The sequence below is a fragment of the Magnolia sinica genome, chromosome 2 (genome assembly GCF_029962835.1).
Source record: "Magnolia sinica isolate HGM2019 chromosome 2, MsV1, whole genome shotgun sequence".
Lineage (NCBI taxonomy): Eukaryota > Viridiplantae > Streptophyta > Magnoliopsida > Magnoliales > Magnoliaceae > Magnolia > Magnolia sinica.
The window spans coordinates 30100506-30128268 of NC_080574.1; the positions used below are offsets into that span (position 1 = coordinate 30100506).

The 27763-nt window shown below is 39.6% G+C and overlaps 1 protein-coding gene across 1 annotated transcript in view; it reads right to left on the minus strand.

Annotated features, from left to right (window-relative positions):
• Window positions 1-27763, minus strand: part of LOC131236858 (protein S-acyltransferase 11) — a 36642-nt gene that overhangs the window by 8247 nt on the left and 632 nt on the right. Inside the window, exons 2-3 of the mRNA XM_058234351.1 lie at window positions 11138-11369; window positions 10684-10982 (exon numbers count right to left, since the gene is read on the minus strand). Coding sequence (XP_058090334.1) covers window positions 10684-10982; window positions 11138-11369 — 531 coding nt within the window. The remainder of the gene's footprint in view (window positions 1-10683; window positions 10983-11137; window positions 11370-27763) is intronic.

Below are 27763 nucleotides of genomic sequence, written 5' to 3' on the forward strand. Positions count from 1 at the left end.
GATATCCATCGTTAAAATCCTCCTATGGCCCACTGTACTATTTATTTGATATTCAATCTGTATGATTACGTCATACAGACCTAGATGAGGGCAAAAATCAAATATTAGCTTGATCCAATACTTTTATAGGTCCCAAAAGGTTTTTAATGGTCTACGTTAATTCAACACTGTTTCCTGTAATGTGGTCCACTTGAGATTGGGATATACCTCATTTTTGATCTCATACTCTAAAATTGTCTCGAAAAATAGATGGACGGTAAGGATACAATACATACATCATGGGGGGGAAAATAAACGTTATGGTGGCCCAACGAATTGTTTAATGGTGAAAATCATTATCTCCGCTGCTATTTGTGGTGTGGTCCACATGATCTTTGGATATGATTCATTTTCTGGATAATGCCCTAAAATAATCTCTAAAAATAGATGAACGGTGTAGATATAATAAATACATCACTGTGGGGCCCACGTAACTTTAATCTCCTTTGAACCGTTCGTACAACTCGGAGCTCGAGGAGCGTTAGTGCTCGTCTGCGCACGCCACGTACCTACAGCAGCTATACAGCTACTGTGTGGTACACCACCCATTCCACTTCCCTTTTTTTGATAAACCGACCCCGACCATGGCGATTTCGATGGGTTCTCTGTTAAAGCTCCCAAAAATCTCTCCCCAAATTCCGATTTTTTTTTTCAAATCCCAAATCAAATCCCCGTAAGCCTAGGTAGAATCCAGTTTCCTTTCAAAGCTATTCCATTCGAAGGAAAAATGGAATTTTAGGTTTTTCGTTCTTGTGAAAGATCCGGCGCTGTTGACCACGTTTGGACAACCAAATTCAGCCGAAGGCCACTCCTTAGGTAGATCTTTAGTAAAAAGGTAAGAGAGCTTCTTCTTCTTCTTCTTCTTCTTCTTCTTCTTTTTCTATATTTTTTTTTCCAAATAAGAGGGTCGTCGCCTAATGTCGCCGAAAACACGACATTTGTTTTGCCTATTTTATCGAAATCTATAAGAGAGTTGGCTGATTTGGCCAGTGATCCGAAAATATCGCCGATAATATCGAAAATATCGGCGACATCTAGAAGAGAAACGAAATATTGGGGTTTCGATATCGCAGGTCTGGCGACACCGATAATATCGGCGATATTATCGATTTCTCGCTGATAACTCAAACACTGAGTATCGCCAACGTATCAATATATATATTTATATATTTTTTTAAATGAATCCGCTTTACCATTATAAATAAAGGCAAATCATGTAAGGAAACTTGGTGGTGGAATGACCATGAACAAAAAGCTATTCATGAGAAATATTCACGTTTCAAAGCCTAGCAAGGGACTACAAACGATGAATGTTTTGAGCAATATAAAAATGCCAAAGAGATTGCTAATGAGGTTAAACTAATGCAGGGGCGTTTTCACATTGGGCTCAAGTGGGGTCGCCTGTGGGATGCAGGGGCACACTCGGGGTGGGTGACCCATGCGATTTGGGGCCCACGGGGGAGGTCTCGTGTTCGAGACTCTTTATCAGGGGTGATTAGTGCACATTTCACACCGGGCTCGAGTGAGGTAGCTCGTGGGATGTGGTACACACTCGGGGTGGGCGGCCCATGTGATTTGGGGCCCACGAAGGGGGTTTGGCAGAGGTCCTAAACCCATGAGATGTGGGGCCTGGGCTATGAGATAAAAGGATCAATTCGCCATACTCTAACAGTTCGAGCTTTTAGAGCAAGTGGTTAATTGTCCTGCATCATAAACTTGGCTTATATGATGATCTTTACAAAAGATTGGAGACCAGAGAAGGTGAGAATGATGTCTTCAAACATGCAAGAATGAGAGAGAGGAAGGGTAGGGACCTAGATATATTAGATGCATTAACAACAACAACCAGGGGGTACTAGTTAAGGACAATGAGATCACTGAAAGGTGGAGAAGCTATTTCCAGAACTTGTTAAATGATAACCACTCTAAGAGCAAAGGAATAGAAGGGACCATAAACTCAAATGGCATCGGAGACCATAGATACTTTCTTGGGATTAGAATGTCTAGAGTGAAAAAAGCTTTAAGAAAGATGAAAATAGGAAAGGCCCTCGGAAGTTGGAACATAAGATATACCAATAGAGGTTTGGAAGTGTATGGGAGATACTAGGTTATTTAGGTTGGCAAAGTTATTCCACAAGATTATGAGATCGAAGAACATATCACACGAATGGATGAAAAGTATGGTAGTAGCTATGTATAAGAATAAAGGAGACATGCAAAACTGCACCAACTATTGTGGGTTAAACTTAAGAGCCATACTATTAAACTTTGAGAGAGAGTGATTGGGTAAAGACTTGGGCAGAAGACAAATATATTAAAAAATTAGTTTGGTTTCATGCCAAGGAGGTCTATCACTAAAGCTATTTTCCTAATTAGACAATTGATGGAGAATATAAGGAGAGGGGGCAGGATTTCCACATGATCAATGTTGACTTAAAGAAAGCATACAATAGGGTCCCTAGAGAGTTAATCCGATGGCTGTTGGGAAAGAATGGAGTTTCAAGACGATATATTGACATGATGTAGGATATGTATTAGGAAGCGTTAACAAATGTGAGGACCACTAGTGGAGAGACAAGTGAGTTCCAACCACTGTAGGCTTGCATCAGTGGTCGGCATTGAGCATGAACCTTTTCACATTGGTAACGAGCAGGAAGAGATCTCGTGGTATATGTTGTTTGCAGATGACATAGTTTTGATTGATAAGATGAGGGAGGGGGTAAACACAAAGCAGTTAATGGAGGGGTGCTTTAGAATCTAAAGGATTTAAAAGCAATAGGACAAAAACAAAGTATATGCAGTGAACACGAGGAATTAGTTAAGATTGAGAAGGATGTTGCCTGTAGAATTCAAGTTGGGGGGAAGAAAAGGAGATGTGCCTTTGGAGCTTTATGGCAATCGTCATGAATCACTCAAATTGATAGGGAAATTTTGTAGGATAGCTATAAAACCAAACATGCTTTATGGGACAAAATGTTGGCTAGTTTAAGGAATAGCATGTTCATAGATGAGTGTAACTAAAATGAGGATGTTGAGATGGAAGAGTGGCAAGATGAGGAAGGATATAATTGGAAATGAATGCATTCAAGGGTACTTACAAGTAACACCAATAGGTAATAAGATGAGGGAAAGTAGACTTAGATGGTTTAGTCATGTACAAAAGAGACAAAGAACCACACCAGTTAGGAGTGAATTGGTACAAGTTGAAGACTCTAAAAGGGAAAGGGAAGGCCCAAAAAGACATGGATGTAGTAAGAAAAAACTAAATAACTTATGGCCCTTGATAAAGTGGAATGGCAGAACAAGATTCATGTGGCCAACCCCAGTTAATTGGGTCAAGGCTTAGATGATGATGACAATGACGATGATGATGACGATGATATATAATGGATAATCAATTTTTATAAGAAATGAGGAAAAAACAGTGACCACCAAGAACACAAAAAACATATAAAAAACAAAACCAAAAAAGGGCACCGAACACAAATGCATGCAACCTAAAGGCACGTAGATCACATAATCCTAAAACGTTGACCCACAACACATCCTTGCCAGCCCCAACCTTTGTAAGATCATTAGCTTCGGGGTTCTACTCTCTACGAATATGGTGAAGAAGATATCCCAATCAAAACACAAATTGTGCACTGCCTTGATGATGTTAGCAAGTCGGCATGGACAGGGACCACCTCTAGCATAGGAAATAACACTTTTGGAGTCACCTTTGGTGGTAATTTGAATCGGAAAAGCACACTTAGAGCAAGTTTGCCGCCTTGGCAAAATTAGAGTCCCTAATACCAAGGAACCGAAGAACTCCACAACGATAGAGCCATTGTTATCCAGAAGTAAGCCCCCAATTCCTGAGGTGTCCAGGTTTCCCCACAAACACGGAAACACCCGTCAAAGCTAATCTTGTAGTGACTTGCAGGAGGGACTTTCCAGGAAGAATGGCTCTTAAGAGGATTCCAGCGCTAATGTAGGAAGTCAGACCACTTAACATGGCCACCTGGGCCCAAGAGATGAGAAGATGGAAAATGCTGGAAAACAATCTCCACACATTCAAAGACTTGCCCTTGAAGATCTCCAATATCTCTCCAACCATAAAGAACAAAGAGGTGCAAATAGGATCATTTTCCATTGCATAAGACCTGATTGGCCCCAAGCAACCATCAACCAGCTATCAAGCATCTCCCTAGCCAAACTCAGGGTCGTCTATGACATTCTGAACTTGGAGAAACCACCGCCCAAATATCCTTCACATGGAAACAGTGGAGAATATGATTAATAGATTTGGCACCTTGATGACAAAGGCAACATCTGTTGGACAACAACATACCCCTACTCATAAGGGGATCAACAATAAGAATCTTGTCAAAGAGAAGCAAACCAAACAAACACCCAGATTTTGAAGGGGATCAGAATATCCTTGAAGTTTTAGCCTTCCAAAACTGACCCGTTACCAAACAGCATAGTATCATTAACGTAATGCACAAGAGTGACTCTAATGTTGTCACTGCCCAAGGTCATACCACTGATAAGCCCCACAGAAATGGCATTATTGATCAGCCGCAACAATGATAGAACCACGATGGCAAAGAGGAGAGGTGATAGCAGATTACCTTGACGAATCGCGTGATTAGACTTGAAGAATCCTTTAGGAATCCAATTCATTAAAATGGACAACCAGAGGGATGAAATGCACACATTATTCTAGCTAATCCACTTTATTCCAACTAGAGGATGATATTTCCAAAGACGGTTGATGCGTCCAACAAGATTAACGACGCAAACTATATATATATATATATATATATGGATTGATGAATGATACCATGCGAGAGAGGTGGGGTTAAAGAATGACGGATTGTAACAAATAATGAACGCTTTGTAAAGCTGAGGAGTTAATGAAAAAGAACACTTGTTCCAGACTCTCACACAGCTCACTGAATCGATTTGATGCTTGAGGCAATAGAGAAAAAGCCAGCTAAGATGAGTGTGGCTGAAGCTTGAGGACAGTCACAAACTTCATTTATAATCACACTTGGTTGTTCTCAAAGGTGCACAAAAAGTTTGAAGAGGACATAGTACGGCCAAGGGTGATGGTACAGCCAAGAGTGACAGTCTGCTACAAACTTCATCGTGGTGGAGAGCATGAGTAAGTATACAAGGGAGGACTGAGAGCCCTACTTACCTCCCTAAAAGTTGATTTACAAGTTTGTTAATAAGCACTTACATTAGTTAACCAAGAACTATGCATGATAATTTGATAGGTGAGTAGTGATTGATGTATGGGAGTGATTGCCCAAACCCCCCCAGCGATTAGCAATCCTTGTACTGGTTCAGACAATATCATCGTCGCAATACGAGCAAAACTGGAGCATGTTTTGTCCAAAAGCTTGTCTTCTGACACTATAACATAAAGTTAAGATTGAGGCAGCTTTAGTGGAGATGCATTAACTGATGAGGAGGACAAGGAGGACCCACTTTAATGGTGGGTTAAGTCGGCAGACTTGGATGAGGGTGATCCACGCATTGGTCCCAGGACAGCAGCAGACACATGCATTAACATCGATGAAGTTATGGTTGAAGGAGCGGACAGTAGAGTATCAAGATGACTCATTTGGTGAGTTAATGAGCCCGAACCCATGGACCAGTCATCTGAGGGTGAGGTACGAGGGTTCATGGGGCATCACATGGCATGAGTTTCAGAGATTCAGAGAGTGGTGATCAGACTTTGTCCTCATCTTGGAATGGAGGCGACAAAAGTGACAACAATGACAACGACGGGGAGAAGATGGTACCAAAGATGTCCGTAGGTAGACACTGAGTCAGAGGCCTGTTAGCCCATTAACTGTGGAGAGGCAGTTTGATCACACCATCCAAGACCCAAAGCATGACACTCATGCCCAAAGTTCTAAATATCGGTATTGCGTTATGGATTACATCCTTGGGATATAGATACGTATCGATTATCGCATGGGATATATCGTTTGTATCGGGTAGTTTATCACACTTTTTGGGAGACATGGGGAAACATTGGGAAAATGGTTGAATTTTTCGATGGAACTTCAGGGATTGTTAAAAAAGACCTTAATACACATTTTTTAAATCATAACATCTCAAAAAAGAAGTGCCCATAATAGGTTTCCTTTGTATAGGGTCATAAGCTATGCGTCATCTGACCGATTTAATGCAGCTATATTCAAATTGAATGCATAACATTTAGAGTGTATGTGATGATCATTTCATCAAACACTCCTAAATACTTCGAAATTAGTCTCAATTGAAAGTTGGTTGAAGGGAAATTTTGATAAAAAATGATAATAATAATAATAATTTTATTATTAATTTTTAATTAAAAATTATTTTTATTTTTAAAAAATTGACAAGGACTTGACAAATCAATAGATCAGCCCTCATACATGCTTGATTTCATGTTTGGAGTGCAACATTGCAAGCAAGTTGGGGAAATTTCAAAATTTCCCCAAATCAGACCACCCACACTTAAAATTTGAAATTAGATTGTTTGCGATGATCATTTCATCAAATACTCCTAAATACTTCAAAATTAGTCTCAATTGACAGCTGGTTGAAAGAAAATTTTGAAAAAAAAAAACACGAAGAACATGAAGAACCAATGGATATTGAAATCAAAGCTCAACTCCATGATTTTTCATGCAAAATATGAAGAACTAATGAATTTATAACCATTTGACACTAATTTAACATAATCTCAACAAAAAAAAAAAGGGATCGAAAATTGAAAACGCTCTCCGGATTGAACATGTGGGATATATTAGCACTACCTGTGCGTTTCGTATCGCACATGTGGGATACAAGATATATCGTGGGATATATTGGTCGATATCGTCGATATTTAAAACACTGCTCATGCCCTAACGCGGGCTTTTGTGCTGAGTCAATGTTTCTCACATGTTAAGAAACAACTGGCACATTACAGAAGGCTATTCCACGATGCCTTGGGTCCATAGACAATAGTGATGGACAAGCAGTGTTGTCATGTGTGATCGCATATGCACATATCCATATGCATATCGCATATGCAATCGTGGCACATATGCGAAAATATGCAATCGCATATTGGCCATGGCACATTAAATTATTATTTTTTTGCAAAAAAATAAAAATAAAATAACTTCTTGCCTTTCTTCTTCTCTTACATTTCTTAACTCCAAGTGGTCTTAATCTCTCTCTTACATTTCCTACTTCCAAGTGGTCTCTCTCTCTCTCTCTCGGAAGTGCGAAGATCATGATTCAAGCACTTTCAAGTTTCGAGCAAGATAGTTTGTTGATTTTCCACAATAATAAATAAATAGCTGGTTGATTTTGTCGTTACTTCTTACTTGTTAACTATATTGTTGAATGTTGATGACTTGATGTTTAATTCATTGTTTAATTGATTTTATTTCTCTCAAATGCATTTTAAATGTATAAAATTAGTTATCTATTAACTTGGGAAAGTTTCCCTTAGTTTCTTTTATTTTATTTATTTATTTTACAATTTTTCCTAATTTTCAATTTTTTCCGAAAAAATTAATATATATGTGTGTGTGCGCGCGCGCGATCACATATGTGATCATACATGATCAAATATGCGATTCGACAACATTGTGGACAAGGGAGCTCCACTTCCATGTCACCTTATGGATATGGTTCACACGGCCATTGGTTGAGCAACTCCAGCAACTACGAGACTCACCCACGATCATCCAGCTATGGCTATAGTCATGAGTCCACTTACAGATACAGACAAGGTTATGGCTACAGACATATATCTAGGATACTTTATATGGGTATGAAGGTGTCCAGCCATAACTAGTGCCACTGGGAGCGGAAATGACAATTACAGTAACTTCTCAATATCCACCAATGGGCATACTAGTACATATCGCTGAGGATGAGTAACATCCATATGTTAGAGAGTTCATGGCCTAGTATCATAACCTCATGAGTTGGGCACAGTACTATAGTTACATGGAGCAATATCATTACAGTCGCCCTAAGAAGAATTGGGACGGCTTCGACCGGCCTATAACTCCAAATGGATATGAGACTAAAGTACATTATTCTCTTCTTTAGATTATTATTATTATTTTTTTACATATATACAAACTCATTTTGGAAATAATTGCATTATAGCCAACAACACAACCTTTTCCCCTAAACAATGGAAAACTATCAAGCTTTTTTATTTTTGGAAATAATTGCATTAGAGCAAACATAACATAACTTTTCCCCCCTAAACAATGGAAAACTATTATGCTTTTTTTTTTTATTTGTATGGTTTAAGTTTTATGCGCATAATTATGTGTCTTTTAACATCTTTAGAAGTTTCACTAAAAAATTCCATCATTTTCCTAAAGCTTTCCAATGTTTCCCTTAGACTGTGAAACATAACACGATCCTCCTCATCATCATCATCTACAAAGGCTTATGCCAACTAATTTGGGTCAGCTAAACGAATCCCGTTCCACCATTCCACTCTATCAAAGACTATAGCCTCAATTAAACCAAAGGTCATCAAGTCTTTTCTTACCTCGTCCACCCATGTCCTTTTGATGCAGACATCAGTGGTGCACCATTTAGAGTGTACTAGAGGAGGCGGCGTCGCCGACAGAATACCGGAGCCGAGGAGTTGATGTGAATGGACGTTGGGTCCATCGGACCCATTTTCTGACGCACTACGAGTGCAAGAGCAGCATGACCGCACCCTGACCATAAATCCATGGGTTGGATTTCACACCCTATCACACGTGTGTTTTAGTTTTAAGCCTTTTTTTGTTCTTTTCCTTATTTCAAGGGATTTATTACACTTTCTTTACTTTTCATCTTTTTTGTTATTTTTCTTGTTTTCAGGGACTTTAGTGCACTTTTATTTTTTCCATAGATTATATACGTTGTGAAAAACCCTATTTTCATTATTCTTGAATGAATAGAAATTTGTCTCTTTTCTTCTTCTTTATTCAAGAAATTAGGGTTTCAGGGTTGGCCCTTGGGTGTTGAGGATTCCACCCCGATTTCAGGTTTCCTTCTTTCTAGATCTTCGAGGTGCAGGAAAAGGTAAGAATCATCTTCCTTCTTTTCTTTTGACGATAAAAGAACCCGTACTTTCTTCATCTCGAACCCTTCGTTCTTTACCCATTTCGTTCCTCTCTCGATACCCCCTTTCTAGTTTGAACGGAAAAGATAGATAGTTAGTTAGTAGAATCAGATTCAAACTTAACCGTGGACTGACTTATGCTAGATCTTGGATATCCTCATATACCTAAGTCCTCCCTTTTTACTGTCTACGCGATTTTATGCTAAGGGGCATGATCCTGACAGAATGATCTCATCTTTGTGTTAAAATTTTGCTAATCCCTCTGATTGGAAACGGTTAGTTAATTGGTATATTTATTTCAATATTCTTTAACCTGATTATATATGCATCTAGGGTTAGGTCATCACATGTCCTTGCATCACCTTTTAAACCTTCCCCCTTGGCCTTTTCGAGCCTTCAACTTAAATCAACTAATGCAGGGGCATTTACACACCGGGCTCGAGTGGCGTGGCCTATGGGATGCAAGGGCACACTCAGATTGGGCGACCCGTGTGAGGTGGGTGGCTCGTGTGAGGAGGGCCCCACCGGTGTGAGGCGGGTGGCTCATGTGAAGTGGAACCCATGTGAAGTGGGGCCCACGAGGGGGTTTGGCCAAGGTCCTAACCCATGGGATGTGGGGCCTAGGATATGAGATAAAGGGATTGATTCGCTATGCTATGTTAGTTTAAGCTTTTAGAGCAAGTGGTCAATTGTCCTGCATAAAGGTGGTATCATAGCGTGAGGTCTCGTGTTGAGATTCCTCACCAGGGGTGATTAATGCAGGAGCATTTTCACACCGGCTCGAGTGGGGTGGCTTGTGGGATGTAAGGGCACACTCGAGGTAAGCGGCCCGTGTGAGGCGGGTGGCTCGTGTGAAGCGGAACTCATGTGAAGTAGGGCCCACGAGGGAGGTTCGGCCGAGGTCCTAACCCATGGGATGTGGCGCCTACGCTATAAGATAAATGGATTGATTCACCATCCTCTATTAGTTCAAGCTTCTGGAGTAAGTGGTTAATTGTCCTGCATCACCAACTCACTCCTAACCAACACATTTCTTGGTCTCCATGTGATACATTATACGATAGATGTGATATTTCTTTATTAATTCCATATCACAAGGGTGAGATACACAGTCCTCAGCCCTGCCAAGCTAGGGCCTAACCCAGAAATCAACCTAACCTTGTGATCCTTGCCACGTGGAGAATTTTTGAGGATTACAAACAGACCATTAGAAGTCCAATGAACAATCGACATTCAATCATACAGAGTCTTCCAATTAGCTACAAGGATTATTTGATTGTTGTTTGGCATATGGCCATCCATCTTAGGACCCAAAATATGAATGGTCGAACTCTTGAACATGTATGCCATGGGTGAGAGGATAGAATGCCTCATAGCTAAGATATTTGCAGTTAACATTGCAGTCTTGCCCTTAAATGAAAGTTAAAAGCCCTCCCTCTACTAATTAGACTAAATGAGCCCTTGAGGCGATGATCTTCAAAGTGAATGAAAATAAGAAAATTATGGAGATGGTTATGAGCACTTACGAAGGGGCAATGGTGATCCATGCCCAAGACACACATTCCACATGAGCGGCAGTGATGTGTTCTTGGTGACTTCGGCTTTGCACAATATACACAAAATGTATAGTTCTCTAGGCTGCCTTTTTCCACAACTGGATAGCTGCCCCATATCATGCTGGTTGGTGCCCCAGGAGACATAAATGCCGCTAAGCAGAAGCTAGAAATGGTAAAGACTGACAAGGTAAATGTTATAATGCAGTGAAAAATCCCACAGAAATCACTCGCAGAGAAAATAACTGGGTAAACCGCCCACACACCACCACCTGCAAATGTCAAGAAAAAATATTGAATAAAACATGAACAGAGATTCAGGAATAAGAGCCAGAAGAAAAGCACCAGTTTCTCCACGTAGACACTACAAATCATAAAATATGGAGTGAATATGGAGTTAAAATTAAAAGAAAAAGTTGTGGCATACATATCACAAAGAGCATGAAGAGAAGAAGGGCGGTGACGAAAAACCGGTCCCGCACACGTATCCACCGATAGGAGCATCGTTTTTCACGCTTCCATGGATTTCGGTTTGTTATAGCCCCACACCATCCACACTTGAAAACAGGAGCATAAGATGCGAGAAGAAGGCGCAATCCGCATCCCCAACATTTTGTTTCATGGCCTTCAGGTATGGATGCAACAGCACACTGCTCTTCCTACATCCAAAAGTGATTATCAGACAAGGAAGAGTAGAAAACTATGAAATACTTCTGTCAATTTACAAGAAAAGAAATGAGAATCATCCACTAAATGTTAGCAAGAAGCACAATATTTCTTTTCATGATATTTATCTTCATTGTCTTCTCAAAATAATAAAGAGAGCATTTGTTTTTGTAATGTGTACCATGTTTCAGCAAAACAAATCAATTCTAGCAGAAGTTCCTCGCACGTGCAACTATAGCAAGAAATAGGGAGATAGAACTCAGACAGTTAAAATCTTTTAACTGAAAATATACTGTTTGACATTAGTGGCTGGTTGTGGCAAACAAAATCTACCAAGATCAGAAGTAAAATGTAACAAACCCAACACCTGTCGTGCTAAATGAACTATGACTATACTCATATATTCGTGGAAGTTAGAAAAGCATGTATGTTATATGATTTACTTCACTTCAAATGATAAAGCATTTAAATAATAATAATAATAATAATAATAATAAACAAATGGTTCCCATGGCAATCAACCTTCAATAGTAGGAAAAACAAGAAATCACTAGTGCATCAAACATCTACATTTGAGATCAAGGAATTAGTCATTCCACATTCAGCAACTAGAATTAGAGGACTGAATTTACGGATTCAACACAGGAAGCCCAGGAGGAGACAAGTTGACTTGAAAGAAAATACAAATGCAACGTCAGTTGGAAAGTAAAGAATATGGTCCCTTCAGCATTGTCATGGACCACATGGAATTCGACATCATCATCATCTAAGACTTATCCAACTAACTGGGGTTGGGTACGTGAATCTTGTTCCGCCTCTATCAAGGGACATAACTTCAATTAGACCATAGGTCATCAAGCCTTTTCTTACTACCCCACCTCCATCCTTCTGGACCTTCCCCTTGCCCTTTAGAGCCTTCAATTTGTACAACCTACTCCTAACAAGCGCAGTTCTTGATCTCTGTTGTACATGATCAAACCATCTAAATTAGGGTTGAAAGTCGGACGGGTTCAACCCGATTGACCCGTGACCTACCCGACATTGGGTTGGGCTTGGGCAGGATGTATCGGGTTTGGTCTCAAGCTTGGGCTATACAAACACCAACCCGATAAAACTTGGGTCAGGCTCGGGTTGAGGTCTCGGTTTGCCCGACCCAACCCGAACCCGATCGATACATAAGTTCCTTATAAATTATAATTGAGTGTGGATCATCTTTATTGAAAGCACAAGAAATTCTAATGTCATCGGGTTTCATTGGTCCACGTGTTGCTACACAACACGACTTTTAAAGAAGTAGTTTTCCTATATTTTAGCTTGTTTGTTTAGAAAAAATGAACTTCTTTATGATAAATAACTATGTATATAATTTATAAAATCATAAGTACAAAAAACAAGACATGTATTGAAAATATAATAGACTAATGTAATAACAAAAATATTAGCATATATCCACCCAACCTGACCGATCCCGCTTGGGTTGGGCTTGGGTTGAGAATTCCCAACCCGAGTTTGGGTTGGGTTAGGGTTGAGGTATAGGAACCTTGGGTTGGGCTAGGGTTGAGCACCAACCCGACCCAACTCGCCCAACTTTCAGCCCTAATCTAAATCTACTTCCCATCATCTTAACACCTATAGGTGCTACTCCTAAGTTCCCTCAAATGCATTCAATTCCAATTTCATCCTTCCCCGCCTTGCCATGATCCATCTCAACATCATCATTTCACCTACAGTCATCCTACATATTCTTTGACTGCCCAACATTTTGTCTCGTAAAGCATAGCTGGTCTTATAGCTATCCTGTAAATTTTCCTTTTTCAGTTTTGAGTGGTACACGGCGATTACATAAAACTCTAGAGGCACATCTCTATTTCTTCCACCCAGCTTGAATTCCATGGGCATGGCCCACATGGCATTCAAGTTGGAAAATGCAGGTGTTTAATCACGCATGACCAATAGCTGCTTTGAAGGTTATCCACCAGTCATGATTGCGTTCACACAGATTAATTTTAGGTGACAGGCTCCCTTTGCGTACCAGCCAATTGCAGCTATCAACCTATACCACTTAGACACGGACTTGTTGATGTCAGATACAAACACAAGCTGTCAAACACAGAGACCCAAGTAATCCAACATACCAATGGCCCTGCATAATAATATTATAAAAATATATTTTAATATAAATATTAGATCACATAAGCATAAATTTAAAAGAAAATATCCATATGTAGATAAGAAAAATATGTAAATATCATATAATGGTATGAAAGTAAACCAAGAAGGATAGTAAAAAGGAACAGCTGCATGAGTGTGTTGGACGCGATCTAACATAGCAAATTTCCACAAAATGAAGTGTCCTTAGTTTTATAAGCTTTATGAGGTGCTTAAGTCAACTTGCTGAAATTGGATCTAGCCAACAAGATTCCACTATTGGAGTAATCAAAGGCAGCTTCAATGAAAATAAAAAATAAAAAATGAGAGAAGAATATGTCACTTTTCAGTTTCTAGAATCTTCCTGAAAAGTTTTTGGTAGGGACTAGTTGATTTTATACTTTTACTGGCACCCTCAACTCTTTCTTTGGAATTCCCTCATCCGGGCCTAGATCTACTGTTAAGCTATAATTTTCTCAGGAAAAATAAAAAATAAAAAATCAGTTCCCATTTTTCCCTTGCTGATAGATGTGTCTTCTTCTTGTTGGAATTATTTTGTGGAGTTTTACAACTCTGGACATCCATCTCAGGAAGTTGAAGTACTTTCTTCCATGGGTTTGAACTTACAACTTGGAATCCACCAGTTGTAAGTTTGGTGATAGATCTCCATATTTAGCTCATTTTGCTCTTCTTTACGAAGTAAAATATGCCCCGAGGGGCCAAACATAGGATTGTGGTAAAATGGTCAACGAAAATATGCAAGAATAAGATGAAATTACAGCAGCAAGAAAGAAATTTCAGGTGATTAAACTGCCTCCATATTCAAATCTCATTTCGTGAAGAGTAAAGAAAGAAGAAAAAGGATGTGACAGCATACAAGTTGAAGTTAAAATTTTAAGGAGAGACATCAGATAGCACAAAAGAAAAGAAGACGTGATTTTAGATTCACAATTTCCAATCTGTTTAAATCAAATTGAAAGCTAATCCTATCTTTAAAATAGCTTCATTACTGTTAGAAAACAACAATATTTGATTCGAAGGTGATGTTATTTCCAGTTGTAAACATCATAAAGATTAAAGACTCATAATAGATCAGAAGACTAGAAATTAGTTTGTCAGCTTCTACCTTTCTTTTATATTATAAGCTTAACGATCCGCATATGATGACTGGTGTATTTGTGAATACTTTGTTAATGAAGGTATTTTAGGCACGCTCTCTCTATTTAGGAATTTCCCTTTTTACCCCTTGAGATTTGAAATATGAATTAATAATTGTTAATGAATGTGATATGGGGCTACATAGGCCCACTTAAATGAGTTATTTTGGTCTAGGACAAAATGGATTTTTGCTTTTGTCATTAATGACATTTCTGTAATTATGAAACTTTCATAATATAAAAGGAGGTGTAATGCAGGGGCATTTTCACACCGGGCTCGAGTGGGGTGGCTTGTGGGATGCAGGGGCATACTCAGGGTGGGCGGCCCGTGTGAGACGGAACCCATGTGATGTGGGGCCCACAAGGGGGGTTCAGCCGAGGACCTAACCCATGGGATGTGGGGCTTGGGCTATGACCTATGAGATAAAGGGATTGATTCGCCAAGCTCTATCAGTTTGAGCTTTTAGAGCAAGTGGTTAGTTGTCTTGCATCAAAGTGGTATCAGAGCGAAAGGTCTCGTGTTCGAGACTCCTCACCAGGGGTGATTAATGCAGGGGCATTTTCACACTGGGTTCAAGTGGGGTGGCCCCAAGGATGTAGGGGCACACTCAAGGTGGGCAGCCTGTGTGAGGCGGGCCCCACCTGTGTGAGGTGGGTGGCTCGTGTGACACGGAACCCATGTGATGTGGGGCCCACGAGGGGTGGTTCGGCCAAGGACCTAACCCGTGAGATGTGGGGCCTGGGCTATGAGAGAAAGGGATTGATTTGCCATGCTATATCAGTTCAAGATTTTAGAGCAAGTGGTTAGTTGTCCTTCATCAAGGTGTGAACCCCAACTTCAGCCCATACTCTCTCTGCATTCTATTCTCTTCTCTCACTTTCTTCTTCTCTATTCTATCTCTCTTTCCACTATTTTACATGGTATCAGAGCTACAACGTTTTTTTATCCTTCGTCTTGTTCTTCTCTAAAATCTTCTCATTTCTTCTTTTCTTTCATCCCTTGGTGTCCCTAATCTTGCTTGTGCTGAAAATTTCTTAGGAAACCTAAAGTTTTTTTTTTTGGTCTCGGGTCTTTTGTAATGGTTTGCGTGTGCATAGGGGAATGAAGACGCTGGCTATGTGATCATTGCAAATGTGTGGGCTGTTTGCCCGTGTTAGATGCCGTGCTCAATATAGTTCTTCATGGATGGTTGGAATTAATGGACATGTGGGTTGATTCTTCTGTCTGAGGTGACGTGTGCATCGTGTGAAGAGTTCAAGTGTGACGCTCATCGATTATGCTACATCAGCCCACACTTGTGCTTGTGAGGTACTCTTCTTTTATTCATTAAGAAGATAAAAAGTGACCCAAAATCTGGATTTCTAAACCCATTTGAGTTTTTAGGGGAACCTCTAGTAAGTTAAATGGGGCAAATTCTTTATAGTGGTCTAAGTCAATCCAAGTTTTTCTTATGGCCAAGGAAAAAATTGAGATGTCTGACCACAGAGAAACTTGATGAAGAATCCAGTATTTATGACCAATGGATCTAGGAAAACGCCCAAATTATGACGTGGTTATGGAATAGCATGGAACCCTTCGTAGGTGCAAATGTCTTGTTTCTAGATATAGTTAAAGAAAGTGTGGGATCCTCTATGAGAGATGTATTAATATGATTTTTATTTTTTTTTAATCTCTCATACCTATAAGTTATATGAAGAAATATTCGAGCTTCAACAAGGAGATAAATAGTTAGGTACATACTATTCTAAACTCAAAGGAATGTGGGTAGAGATGAATGTGTATCGGCCCCTAACTACTGATTTAAAGAAACTACGTCCGCAACGTGAAGAGTTCCGAGTGGCCATGTTCTTATTTGGATTGAAACATTGGTATGAACCAGTTCATGCACATATTTTGGGTGGCAAAAATGTGTCATCTTTAAGCAAGGTGAATGTGTATCAGTCCCTAACTACTGATTTGAAGAAACTACTTCCGCAATGTGAACAATTCCAAGTGCCCAAGTTCTTATCTGGATTGAAACATTAGTATGAATTGGTTCATGCACAGATTTTGGGTGGCAAAAATGTGTCATCTTTAAACGAGTATGTACACCTCCAACGTATATCTTTGGGCTCTACAAGTGGAAGCCAATGACAGGTCGACTCTAGCATCATTCTCTAAACAGGGCCACGATGGAGGCCATGGTGAGAGAGGTGGTCATGGTAACATACAAGGTGGTTGTGGTAGAGGCCACGGATTTAGAAAGTGCATGCATTGAGGACTTTTCAATTATTCTATTGAAAATTGTTGGGGCCCCCATGAGAAGCCTGCATTTGCTAATCAAGCTTCCCACACTAGAGAAAGCAACAAGCCTCCTCTAGCTAATTTTGTATCTACTGCTCCACAAACACGTTTGACTGGTGAGATGGCTAATCTGACACAAGAAGAATATTCCAAGTTGTTAAACAGTATATGGAATCAGTTTGTTCCTACCACTTCTGCGTTACTCCCACCCCTACGGCTACATTCGTGACCTCAGGTATGGCTTGTTTAGGATTCAAGTCTCATACTCCATGGTGATTGAGTCTGTAGCATTTGACTCTATGATAGGTGAGTCTAGCGCATTTTCGTCTATTTATAGCTCATTAATAAGCTCTTCTATCAATCTAGCAGTACCCAATAAAACATGTGGAATGGGTACCATTCATACAATTCTCTCTCTTTTAGTAACCTCTATTTTATTCGTTCCAAAATTTCCGTTAAGATTTATGTCTATCAGCAAACTTAGCAAACTTACCAAATCCTTTAATTGTTGTCACTTCCTATCCTTCACATTATGCTTTCCAGGCCTAAAGACAGAGGAAGATTAGTGAAGGACATGACCATGAAGGGTTGTACTATCTTAATCATGACATAGTAGGCACAACAACACAAAAGGACATCCTAGCTTATCAATGGAACTACTGTCTCAGTCATCCAGCATTGAAGATTCTTAAGAGTGACATGCCTTACTTGTCGTCGATGTCATGTCTAGAGTGTGACGTGTGTGAATTAAGTAAGCATCATCTTGCTACTTTTTTACCATGTGTTGAGAAGCGTCGCTTAGTTCTTTCTCTTTAGTTTCATCAGATGTTTGGGGTGCAGTTAAAATACAGGTTTAAGTATTTTGTCATATTTGTTTATGATTGTTTGAAAATAACATGACTTTATTTGATGAAAGATAGATTTAAATTATTTTCTATTTTTAAGACCTCCCACATGGAAGTACAAAATTAGTTCAATTTGAAACTGACTGTATTTTAGTCTGATAATGCCAAGGAGTACATGTCCCGAGCATTTAGTCTTCTTTTCTTTTCTTTTTTTTTGTTTTTCCTGAAATAAGAATCCTACATCAAACAATGTGCACACACACCCCACAACAAAACGAGGTTACAGATCTAAAAAAATTGTCGCTTCCTTGAAATAACTCGTACTCTCTTAATTCACATGGATGTTCCTATAAGTTTGTGGAGTGATACAGTACTCACAACATATTTTCTAATAAATCGGATGCCTTTATCTATCTTAAAGGGTCAATCACCGCATCAGGTTTTATTCCCAGATACTCTGTTGTTTCCTTTACCTCCTAAGTTTTTTTAATGTGCTTATTTTGTCCATCAATTAAAGTTTGGCCATGATAAGTTTGATCCTCGAGCAATTAAATATATTTTTCTTTGATATTCTCGCATACAGAGGGATTACCATTGTTATAGTCCATCACGTCGAAAACAATATGTATTTGGTGATGTTACCTATTTTTAGTCTACCCCATTTTTCTCAAAAAGAAGCAAATCTCTTAATATGGAACCTGTTCCTATAATGTTGTGCTCAATTTAGACATCAAACCCCCATCATCTCATACCTTTTACATTCCCACTATGCCTCAGTTGAAGGTCTACTCATAACGAAAATGGGCATATGGTACAACCGATTATGATATGTCGTCCAACATATCTTCTTCAAAGACTTTTGGTCCAATGAGTTCTCTAAGCACATCTGATATTCCTATTGCCCTAAGAAAATGTAAATGTATATGTATCAATCATCCCGTCTCTAAATATGTTTCCTTTAATTTCTTATCTTCAAATTTCCGCAACTTTGCCATATCTTGTCTTCTCACTTCATTCCCCAGTCATATGAGGAAGCTCTGTTACATAAGGGGTGGAAGCAGTCCATAGAGGAAGAAATGGATGCACTTCATCGGAATGACACTTGGGATTTCTCTCTAAGGTGGATTTTCTCTCTAAAAAAATCAAAGTTCCTTTGTTTCTTTTTCTTCATGTGATTCGGAACGAAGATTGGTGCGATGTTTATCTTCAATTACGGGAGTGCGAGGCTTCCAGTTATCCATCTTTGAGTTTTTCTACTTCGTGCAAGGTATTTTGTGAAATCTCCCTAGTTCTTCATAAATAAATAAATAAACTATCACAACACTTTCCTTTCTTCTCCATCATCCTTTCCCTCAAAACCCTATGGTCACGAACCCAACGCTAGCTGATCAGACCCCACACATGTGACCGTACGGCCACATGTGCCAGCCTACAGGATGGTCTGTACAGCCATACCTCTAAGCCTCCTTGCCTCTTTGAATCCTTCCTCTAAAACCCTGTCTTCCCTTGTCCAAAACCCTAACCCTAACCTTAAAATCCCAAATTTCTCAATTCCTCCAAATTCTCAAACCCTAGATTTTCAAATCCTTCAATTCACCTAAAATCCTTATGTAACACTTCGGTGGGATGGGATTCAAAAAACATAATTACCCTGTTACCATGGGATGAGAATAATTCCATGATTTGTTGGTAATCTGGTGGTACATTAAATGGATATACTAACCATCATTTGAAGTTATTAAGAATAACACACATGTGTTATATCTAGACCGTTCATTTGTTTTGTAACCTCACTTTATGGCATGGGTCTAAAAATGAGATAGATCCAAAACTTATATAGTCCCATTGAAGTTTTCAATGGTAAGTATTCAATCCCCGTTGCTTTCTATGGTGGGGTCCACTTGAGCTTTAGATTAACCTGATTTTTTGGCCCATGCTCTAAAATAATCTCAAAAATGGGTGGACGGTGTGGATCTAACCTACACATCATAGTGGGACCTACACAACTTGCCAACATGGAGTGAAATTGGCACGGGACCCAATGCAATTCCATCGGCAGCTTTTCCATCCTCCCCAAACATGGAGTGGAATTGGCACGGGACCAGATGCAAATTCTCAAACCCTAGATTTTCAAATCCTTCAATTCACCTAAAATCCTTATGTAACACTCCATTTTTTTTCAACGGTGGCTTCCATTGTTCCTTTGTCGTGGCCCACTTCAACCTTGGATCGGTTTCATTTTTAGGCCCATGTTTTAACATGGTTGGACAAAATGGATGGCTGGAGTGGATTCGTAGTGTCATCTCTATAGGGCCCATTGTGTTTTTTTTAAAGGAGAGATAAGTGACGTGCATCATCACGTCACCTCCCACAATGACTCACCTCCCCGACTTTCTCTCTCCCTCTCCTTCGTTTCAAAACCACTCCAACGGCACCTATCTGCACCATCTGCCATTCACCGTGTTGGACCCACCTTTCCAATCCAAACCGTCCATTGGATTCAGAAACTCGAAAAATCCCAACCATTGAAATCTCTCCACCGTTCCTTGTAGTGCGACTCACCTTAAAAACACTAATCAACATCATCTTTGAGGCTTCCTTGTGATGCAACCTAGTCTTTCTGAGGAACGGAATGGATTTCTCGTGCACCCTGGTGGACCCCACCTCATCAACATTCTTCACCCATCGTTATATCAAAAACAGAACTTCTCCATGCTTGCGTAGCGGCAAAGCCACGCACGTTTCAACCTCATCAGCCATACATCTCAACCTTCAGTTTCCAATTCTAACCGTTAGAAAAGAATCACAACCGCATTCTAGATATGGAAATCTAAACGAACTAACCAACCATAATGTTTTTCCCCACTTCTCGCGCTAGCATGCTTGTGACAGTCGTAAATCCTAATATCCTAAACACATCAGCCTAAAGTTCTTAAAAACTCCATTCTCTTTTTACTCCAAGCTTCTTGACATTAAGCTTCATCAGCTAGAAGAATCGGAACTCCCGGATCCTTGCCGACCAACAGTCTGCCATTAGAGGCGGTTCCTTCTTCATCATCAAACCTGTGTTGGATGCTCAATTTAACGACTCTATCAAGTACAACTCCACGCAATAGGTATTTTTCAACTACTTTTTAACCAACTCATGCTTAGAATCCAGATCAATAGTTGTACTCCATGCACAAATTCATCCCTTTGCTAGCAATAACGGTGCATGGAACCAGTGTTCGAGTTGTCGGTATCGCTACAAGTTTCGCTGGCTAGAGATAAAGATATAATATCGTTATCGCCGATAATATCGCCGATAACCGGAAATGCAGGAAAAAATAGGGAAACATGGAGAAAATGATGGAATTTTTCAGTGAAACTTTAGGATATACATGAATACACATATTTACATATTCAGGAATAAAAAAAAATTGCAAAAAAAATACATTACATAATAAGTTTTCATTTAATGGGACAAAAAAAGCATGCGATGCCATAAAAAATCACTTTAATAACAACTAAAATGAGTTTATATATTACAAATGAAGCTGGCATACAGTAATTAAGACATGTAAAAGTGAATGAACTCAAAGATGCCAAATCAAGGATGGATTGGATTATCCAATCAGTGTGGTTTTTTGCATGATAGAGATGTACGTCACAAATCCACTCCTACCATCTGTTTTGAAAGGCCACAATAGGATAATGTTCTAAAAGTTAGGCAGATCCAAAAATCTGGTGGTGGGCCATACCACTGTTTTTAGTGTTGGGCATTTAATCACCACTGTTTCCCTTAGTGTGGTCCACCTGAGATGCAAATCTGTCTCATTTTGGACTCATGCCTTAAAATTATCCATCAAAATAAATGGACGACATTGATAAAATATTTATCATTATGATGGCCCCATAGAGCATCGACCCATCAATCCAAAGATACAAACAAGTGACACATGCGCACCATATAAATCAGTATGCTTATCGTACTGAGTCAACTATGTGGGGCCCATTGTGATTTATGTATTTTATCCACCCCATCCATCCATTTTACAAGATAATTTTAAGGCTTGATCCCAAAGATGAAGCATATCCAATGCTCAAATGGACCACACCACAAGAAACAATGTGAATTGAACATGCCTACCGTTGAAAAATCATTAGGGGCCACAAAAGTTTTGGATCCATGTCATTTTTGTATTTTAACTTCATCCATCTCCGTGATCTTATGAACAACTTGGATGACAAATAAATACCACTGTGGGCCATAGCTCTTAGGAAGGTTTCAACTTGGATGACAAATAAACCTCCTTGGTCCAGTATGATGTTTATATACATTCAAACAGTTCATGGTCCCATTCCTGCTGGGATGAATTGAAAATAATAATAATAAAAAAAAAAAATAAAAAAAAAAAATAAATAATAGCCCCCTCCCACCCACTTAGTGGTGCAAGGGAGTAAAGTGGATTATGTGCAACCTTAGCCTTCAGTAAGACAGTACAACACTTATGGTGGGGCCCACCTTGATATATTTATTGTATATCCATCTTGTTCATCTATTTTTAAAAATCAATTTAGAATATGATCTAAAAAATGAAGTAGATTCAAATCTTTGGTGGACCTTTACATAAGAAACGGTGGTGATAGACCATTAAAACCTTCTCATGGATTACAGAAGTTTTGGACCAACCTAATATTTGTTCTTTTCTATATAAAGGTTTACGAGACCTTATCAAAGGGTTGGATGACAAATAAACATTACAAAAACATAAAAATATTAATGTAGGCTCAAAGAAGTTTTTAATGATGGAGGTTCAACCACCACTCTTTCTTCAAATATGGCCCAGCTTAGATATCGATCTGCTTCATTTTTTGGGTTAGTGTCTTATAATAATCTGAAAAAACCTATGGAGCGTGCATAAAAAATAAATACATCAATGTGGGCCCTGCCGTGAGAGACGCACCACTGTTTGTAAAGCCCCGTAATTGCACCGAGTTCATTCTCCAAAAGGGAGCTTTCGTCTTGGCTGGTGTACCAAGTATCTGGGTGTATTGACGTTAGCAAGTTCTGTGGGTCGCATCATGAGGTATGTGTTATATCCAAACCGTCCATTCATTTTATGAGCTCGTATTAAGGCTGGAGCTGAAAAATAAGATAGATATAAATATCCAAGTGGACCACACCGCAAAAAGCAGTAGGGGATTGAACGTATACCATTGAAACCTTTTTTGGGGTCACATAAGTTTGGATCAATATTATGTGTTTTTCCTCTTAATCTAGGTATTTTTGACCTTATGAACAGATTGAATTGAAAATAAACTTTATGGTGGGCCCTACGAATGTTTTAACGGTGAAAATCATTACCCACTGCTATTTCTGGTGTGGTCCATTTGAGATTTGGTTATGATTTATTTTTTGATTCATGCTCTAAAATGATTTTGAAAAATGAATGAACGGTATGGATGTAATAAATACATCATTTTGGGGCCCATTTAACTTTGATAACCTTTGAACCGTTCGTACAACTCGGAGCTCGAGGAGCTTCAGCGCTCGTCATCGCATGACACGTACCCACGCTGGTAGTCCGCTTGCTTCCCTTTCGTCTGGACGCGGATTAGATACTGACAGGTTGAATAGTGAGTCCGCTACTGAAGTGACGTCACCAAGTTATGTGGGCCCCACTATGATGTATGTGTTGTATCCACACCGTCCATCCATTTTGAGATATCATTTTAGGGCATGAGCCAAGGAATGAGGGAGATAAAAATCTGTAGCGGACCCCACCACAGAAAGCAGTGGGGAGAGTGATTCCCACCGTTGAAACTATCCTACGGCCCACCATAATGTTTATTTGAAATCCAACCCGTTCAAAAGTTAAAAAATACCTGAAATAAGGGAAAACATAAATATCAGCTTGATCTAAACCTTTTGTGGCCTTTAGAAGTTTTTAATGGTGGACGTCACTGTTCCCACAGTTTTCTGTGCTGGGGCCCAATGGATCTTTGGATTTAACTCATTCTTTGGATATTGCCCTAAAATGATCTCTCCAAATGGATGGAAGGCGTGGATACAAAACATACATCATGATGGGGCCCACAGAACTTGGTGACGTCACTTCAGTAGCTAGTCTAGCTACTCAACCTGTCAGTAGCTAATCCGCACCCCTTTCGTCTCATCTTCAACGAAAAAGCTTCCATCGTTTTTTCCGCCTATAAAAAAAATTCCGAATATCTTTCCCCAAATTTCTCTCTTTTTCAAATCCCAACCCAAATCCCCTTCAACCTCACAGAAATTGGGTTTCTTTCAAACCTATTCTTTTCAAAGAACAAAAAAGAAGAGATTTCTTACCTCTGAAAATCCGGCGCTATGAACCGTGATTGGCCCACCAAATCCATCCGAAAGCCACTCCCGCGGGCAGATTTTGAGAAAAAAATGGTAAGAGATTTTTTTTTTCTATATCTGTTTTGTTTTTTTTTTTAAATAATAGGGAGAGTTGTCGCTGATAATTATTTTTTTCCCGATAAAATCGAAAATATCGCCGATATTTCGTCGACATTAGGAAAAGAAACGAATTTTTGGTGTTTCAGTGTAGCCGGTCCAGCGACACTGATAATATCGGCGATATTATCGATTTTTCGTCGACAATGGAAACACTGGGTCTAATACTACCTAGGGTTTACTAGATTTGGGTGTGAGTGAAGCTAGGGTTAGTAAAGTTTTGGGAAAAGGGTGAAGTTAAGGTTAAAGTTTTGGCAACGTCAGCCCATTCTCCTCTCTCTCTCTCTCTCTCTCTCTCTCTCTCTCTCTCTCTCTCTCCTCTTCTTTATTCCATCTCTATTTCCACTAATCAAGCTTTGGTGAACCCATTCACATGTGCAACAAAGTTCATGTACACACAACACGTAATAACATAGCACGATAGGTCCAAGATATAATTCATCCATCAAATGGCACCACTATATTGATGACCCAGCCCCAAAATCAAGTTGATCCACTGATCAGTTGGGCCACAGTTTGCAAACAAATGGAAAACTCTGGAAAACTTGATGAAGTTTTCTAACCAATCCATTTGTTTCCAATATTAGCACCCACATGCATAGTAGACCAGAATTATTTTTGGGATAACATGTACAAGGTCGGACCAACCTAATGAATCGATTGGATCTTGGACCTAAAGAGAGAGAACTGAAATTTTATTAAGAGGCCCGGGAAAAGATGGGAAAAGAATACAACTCGACACTAACAAAAACGAAGAAGAAAATTAGCAAATTTAGCTGCTTTAACATAAGAAGCCCATTCTGAAACAACAATTTTCACTGGACAAATTACCTCTTCAACAAAAGATCCCCTGTTTTGAAAACCTGTTCGATCCTTCTAAATAAACCAAAAGATTCCCATCAAAACAAGCTTCCAAACAGCTTTCCGAGATTCACCCACTGCGCCTCCGTGCCAAAGAGATCAATAGACTTCGGCATCACCCGAGAGATATGGATGAGAAGAAGGAAGTGCTCTCAAACTTTAAGAGCAAAGGGGCAATGGATGAAGAGATGGTCGATCGACTCTGCATCCCCCATGCACTAAAAAACTCTCATTTTCCACTTCTAGTTTTGGAAAATAACATGGCATCATCTTGGATATAGTAATTTAAGAATCATAATGTCATTTTTCTCACACATGCATGGCCACCTGATGGGTGGAAAGGCATGATTTTTTGTCCAGGGTACATTGACAATGCGCACCACCCGATGAAAGACCCTAATCTCCAACACTTGTGCCACCTCCATAGGCATCCCATGAATTCCTAGCTAAGTACTCCTCATTCGTGTGCCGAAATCCCATTCCAAAAAAGAGTAATAGCATGTTACATCCCCATGCCCTTAAATTTCCTTAATGTTATTATCTCTATGAATCGTAATGGATTCCTCGATATTAGGAGAAATAATTCAATTTCCTAGTTTTTAAGTCAATGTCACAATAATTGGAGTAGATGTAAAGATTTGCTATGGGTATTGCATTCTACCATTAACGTGTGTACACACAGGAGGACGCCCCTTCCCTTCTTTTAGTGGCCATAGCCATCTGGTAGGACTAGATCCTATCATATGGTATCAGCGAGATTTCCTTGGCATGACAAAAAAGAGAGAAGCATTCAAGGAGACTGATAAGATGGAGCAGCATGTGGATCGCATTGAAGAAGAATTGACGAACATGAAGGAGCAGATCAACGCTAGATTTGATCGCATCCAGCAGGCAATGGAACGATTGACGTTATGGATGCCCCCGGCTATGGGTGGAGGCGAGTCAAGATCGGGAAAGTCGGGATTGGGCGAGTCAAGGGTGGGAGATCAAGCTCATCAAGTGCAAGGAGAAGGACAAATACAAATGTGTTTCGCAAGAATCAATTTTCCCAGGTTTGATGTACGTGACCCACTTGAATTCATATGCAAATCTGAATAATGTTCGAATTACCACAAAACCACTGACAACAAAAGAGTTCTCTTGGCCTCCTTTCATATGGATGGGGTGGCCTTTACATGGTTCCAATGGATCCATAAAACCACACCCATTTATTCTTGGAACGAGCTCACTAAGGCATTATTGCTTCAGTTCGGTTCGACAAATCATGAGAATCTTGTTGGCCTGCTATCCAAATTAACTCATGGCTCAAGTATTGTTCAAAGTTATCAAGAAGAATTTGAACGAATTGTAAATCGGGTTGAAGGATGGTCGGACAAGGTGCTTATAGGAACTTTCCTCTAAGGCTGCATGATGAGATAGGACAAGAAGTGTTAATGTTTCAACCCTCCTCCTTGAAGCAGGCAATGGATTTAGCTTGAGGCCAAGAGGAGAAGCTTGCACGCTTGAGAAGGCCTTTTTATGACCAACACCTAGTCGTGTGCCAATATCAACAAGTTCGGGAGAATCCATTAGTGTAGGGTCGAATGTTGCACCAGCGCAATCCCACCCGACAACTTGGCCTAGAACGGTCACGACTCCTATTAAAAAGGTCACACCTAAAGAGATGAGGATCAAACGTGAGCAAGTTCTTTGTTACTACTGTGATGAACACTTCACACTGGGCCATCGTTGTAAATAAATGCAAATATTCATGATTGAGGATCTGGAAGCACCAGATTTGTTGCTAGCGGAATCTAACCGTGATTTGACAGTGGAGGTTTCCTAGCATGCCATGCGAAGAGGATACATGGAAGCTATGGCATGATCTCCAACAACGTTTTCCGCTTTTCACGCCATGAGGATATGGCTAGGGGCAGGGGGTAATGTTACATCCCCATGCCCTTACCCAATAATTAATTAAAATTTAAATTTCCTTATTGTTACTATCTCTACGAGTAGTTATGGATTCGTTGATATTAGGAGAATAATTCAGTTTCCTAATTAGTAGGTCAACGTCACCAAGATTGGTGAAGTAAATTTAGAGATTTGCTATGTGTTTAGTTTTCTGATGAATAGAAAGGTATTGCATTCTGCCATTAACTTGTGTACACACAGGAGGACGCCCTTTCCCTTCTCTTAGTGGGTCATATCAATCTGGTAGGACTAGATCCCATCATAGCAACAATAATAATAGAGTAATTGTGACATACTCATGCATTACATGCACACAAATACATGGAATGCATGTACCTGAATCCAAACCATTGGAATTATGAGCCACACTGCAGATAGTGCTTAACCCAGAAACAACACTTCACAGACCATCCTAACCAACTGTTCAGTGGCCATCATACAGACACCTTAAAACGGAAATACAGTCAACAATTCAAAGTTATCCAGCAAATGTCCCTCAATCAGATATTTAATATCATCCAATCACCCAAATTTCCAAAATATATTCAATTGGCAGTAAAACCCATTATATGGATCCGTCCGATTGAGGCGCATACGTGCAGCATCAACAGCGCCGCTTGCAATGGTATCCTATTTTCCAGAATAGTACAATATAAAG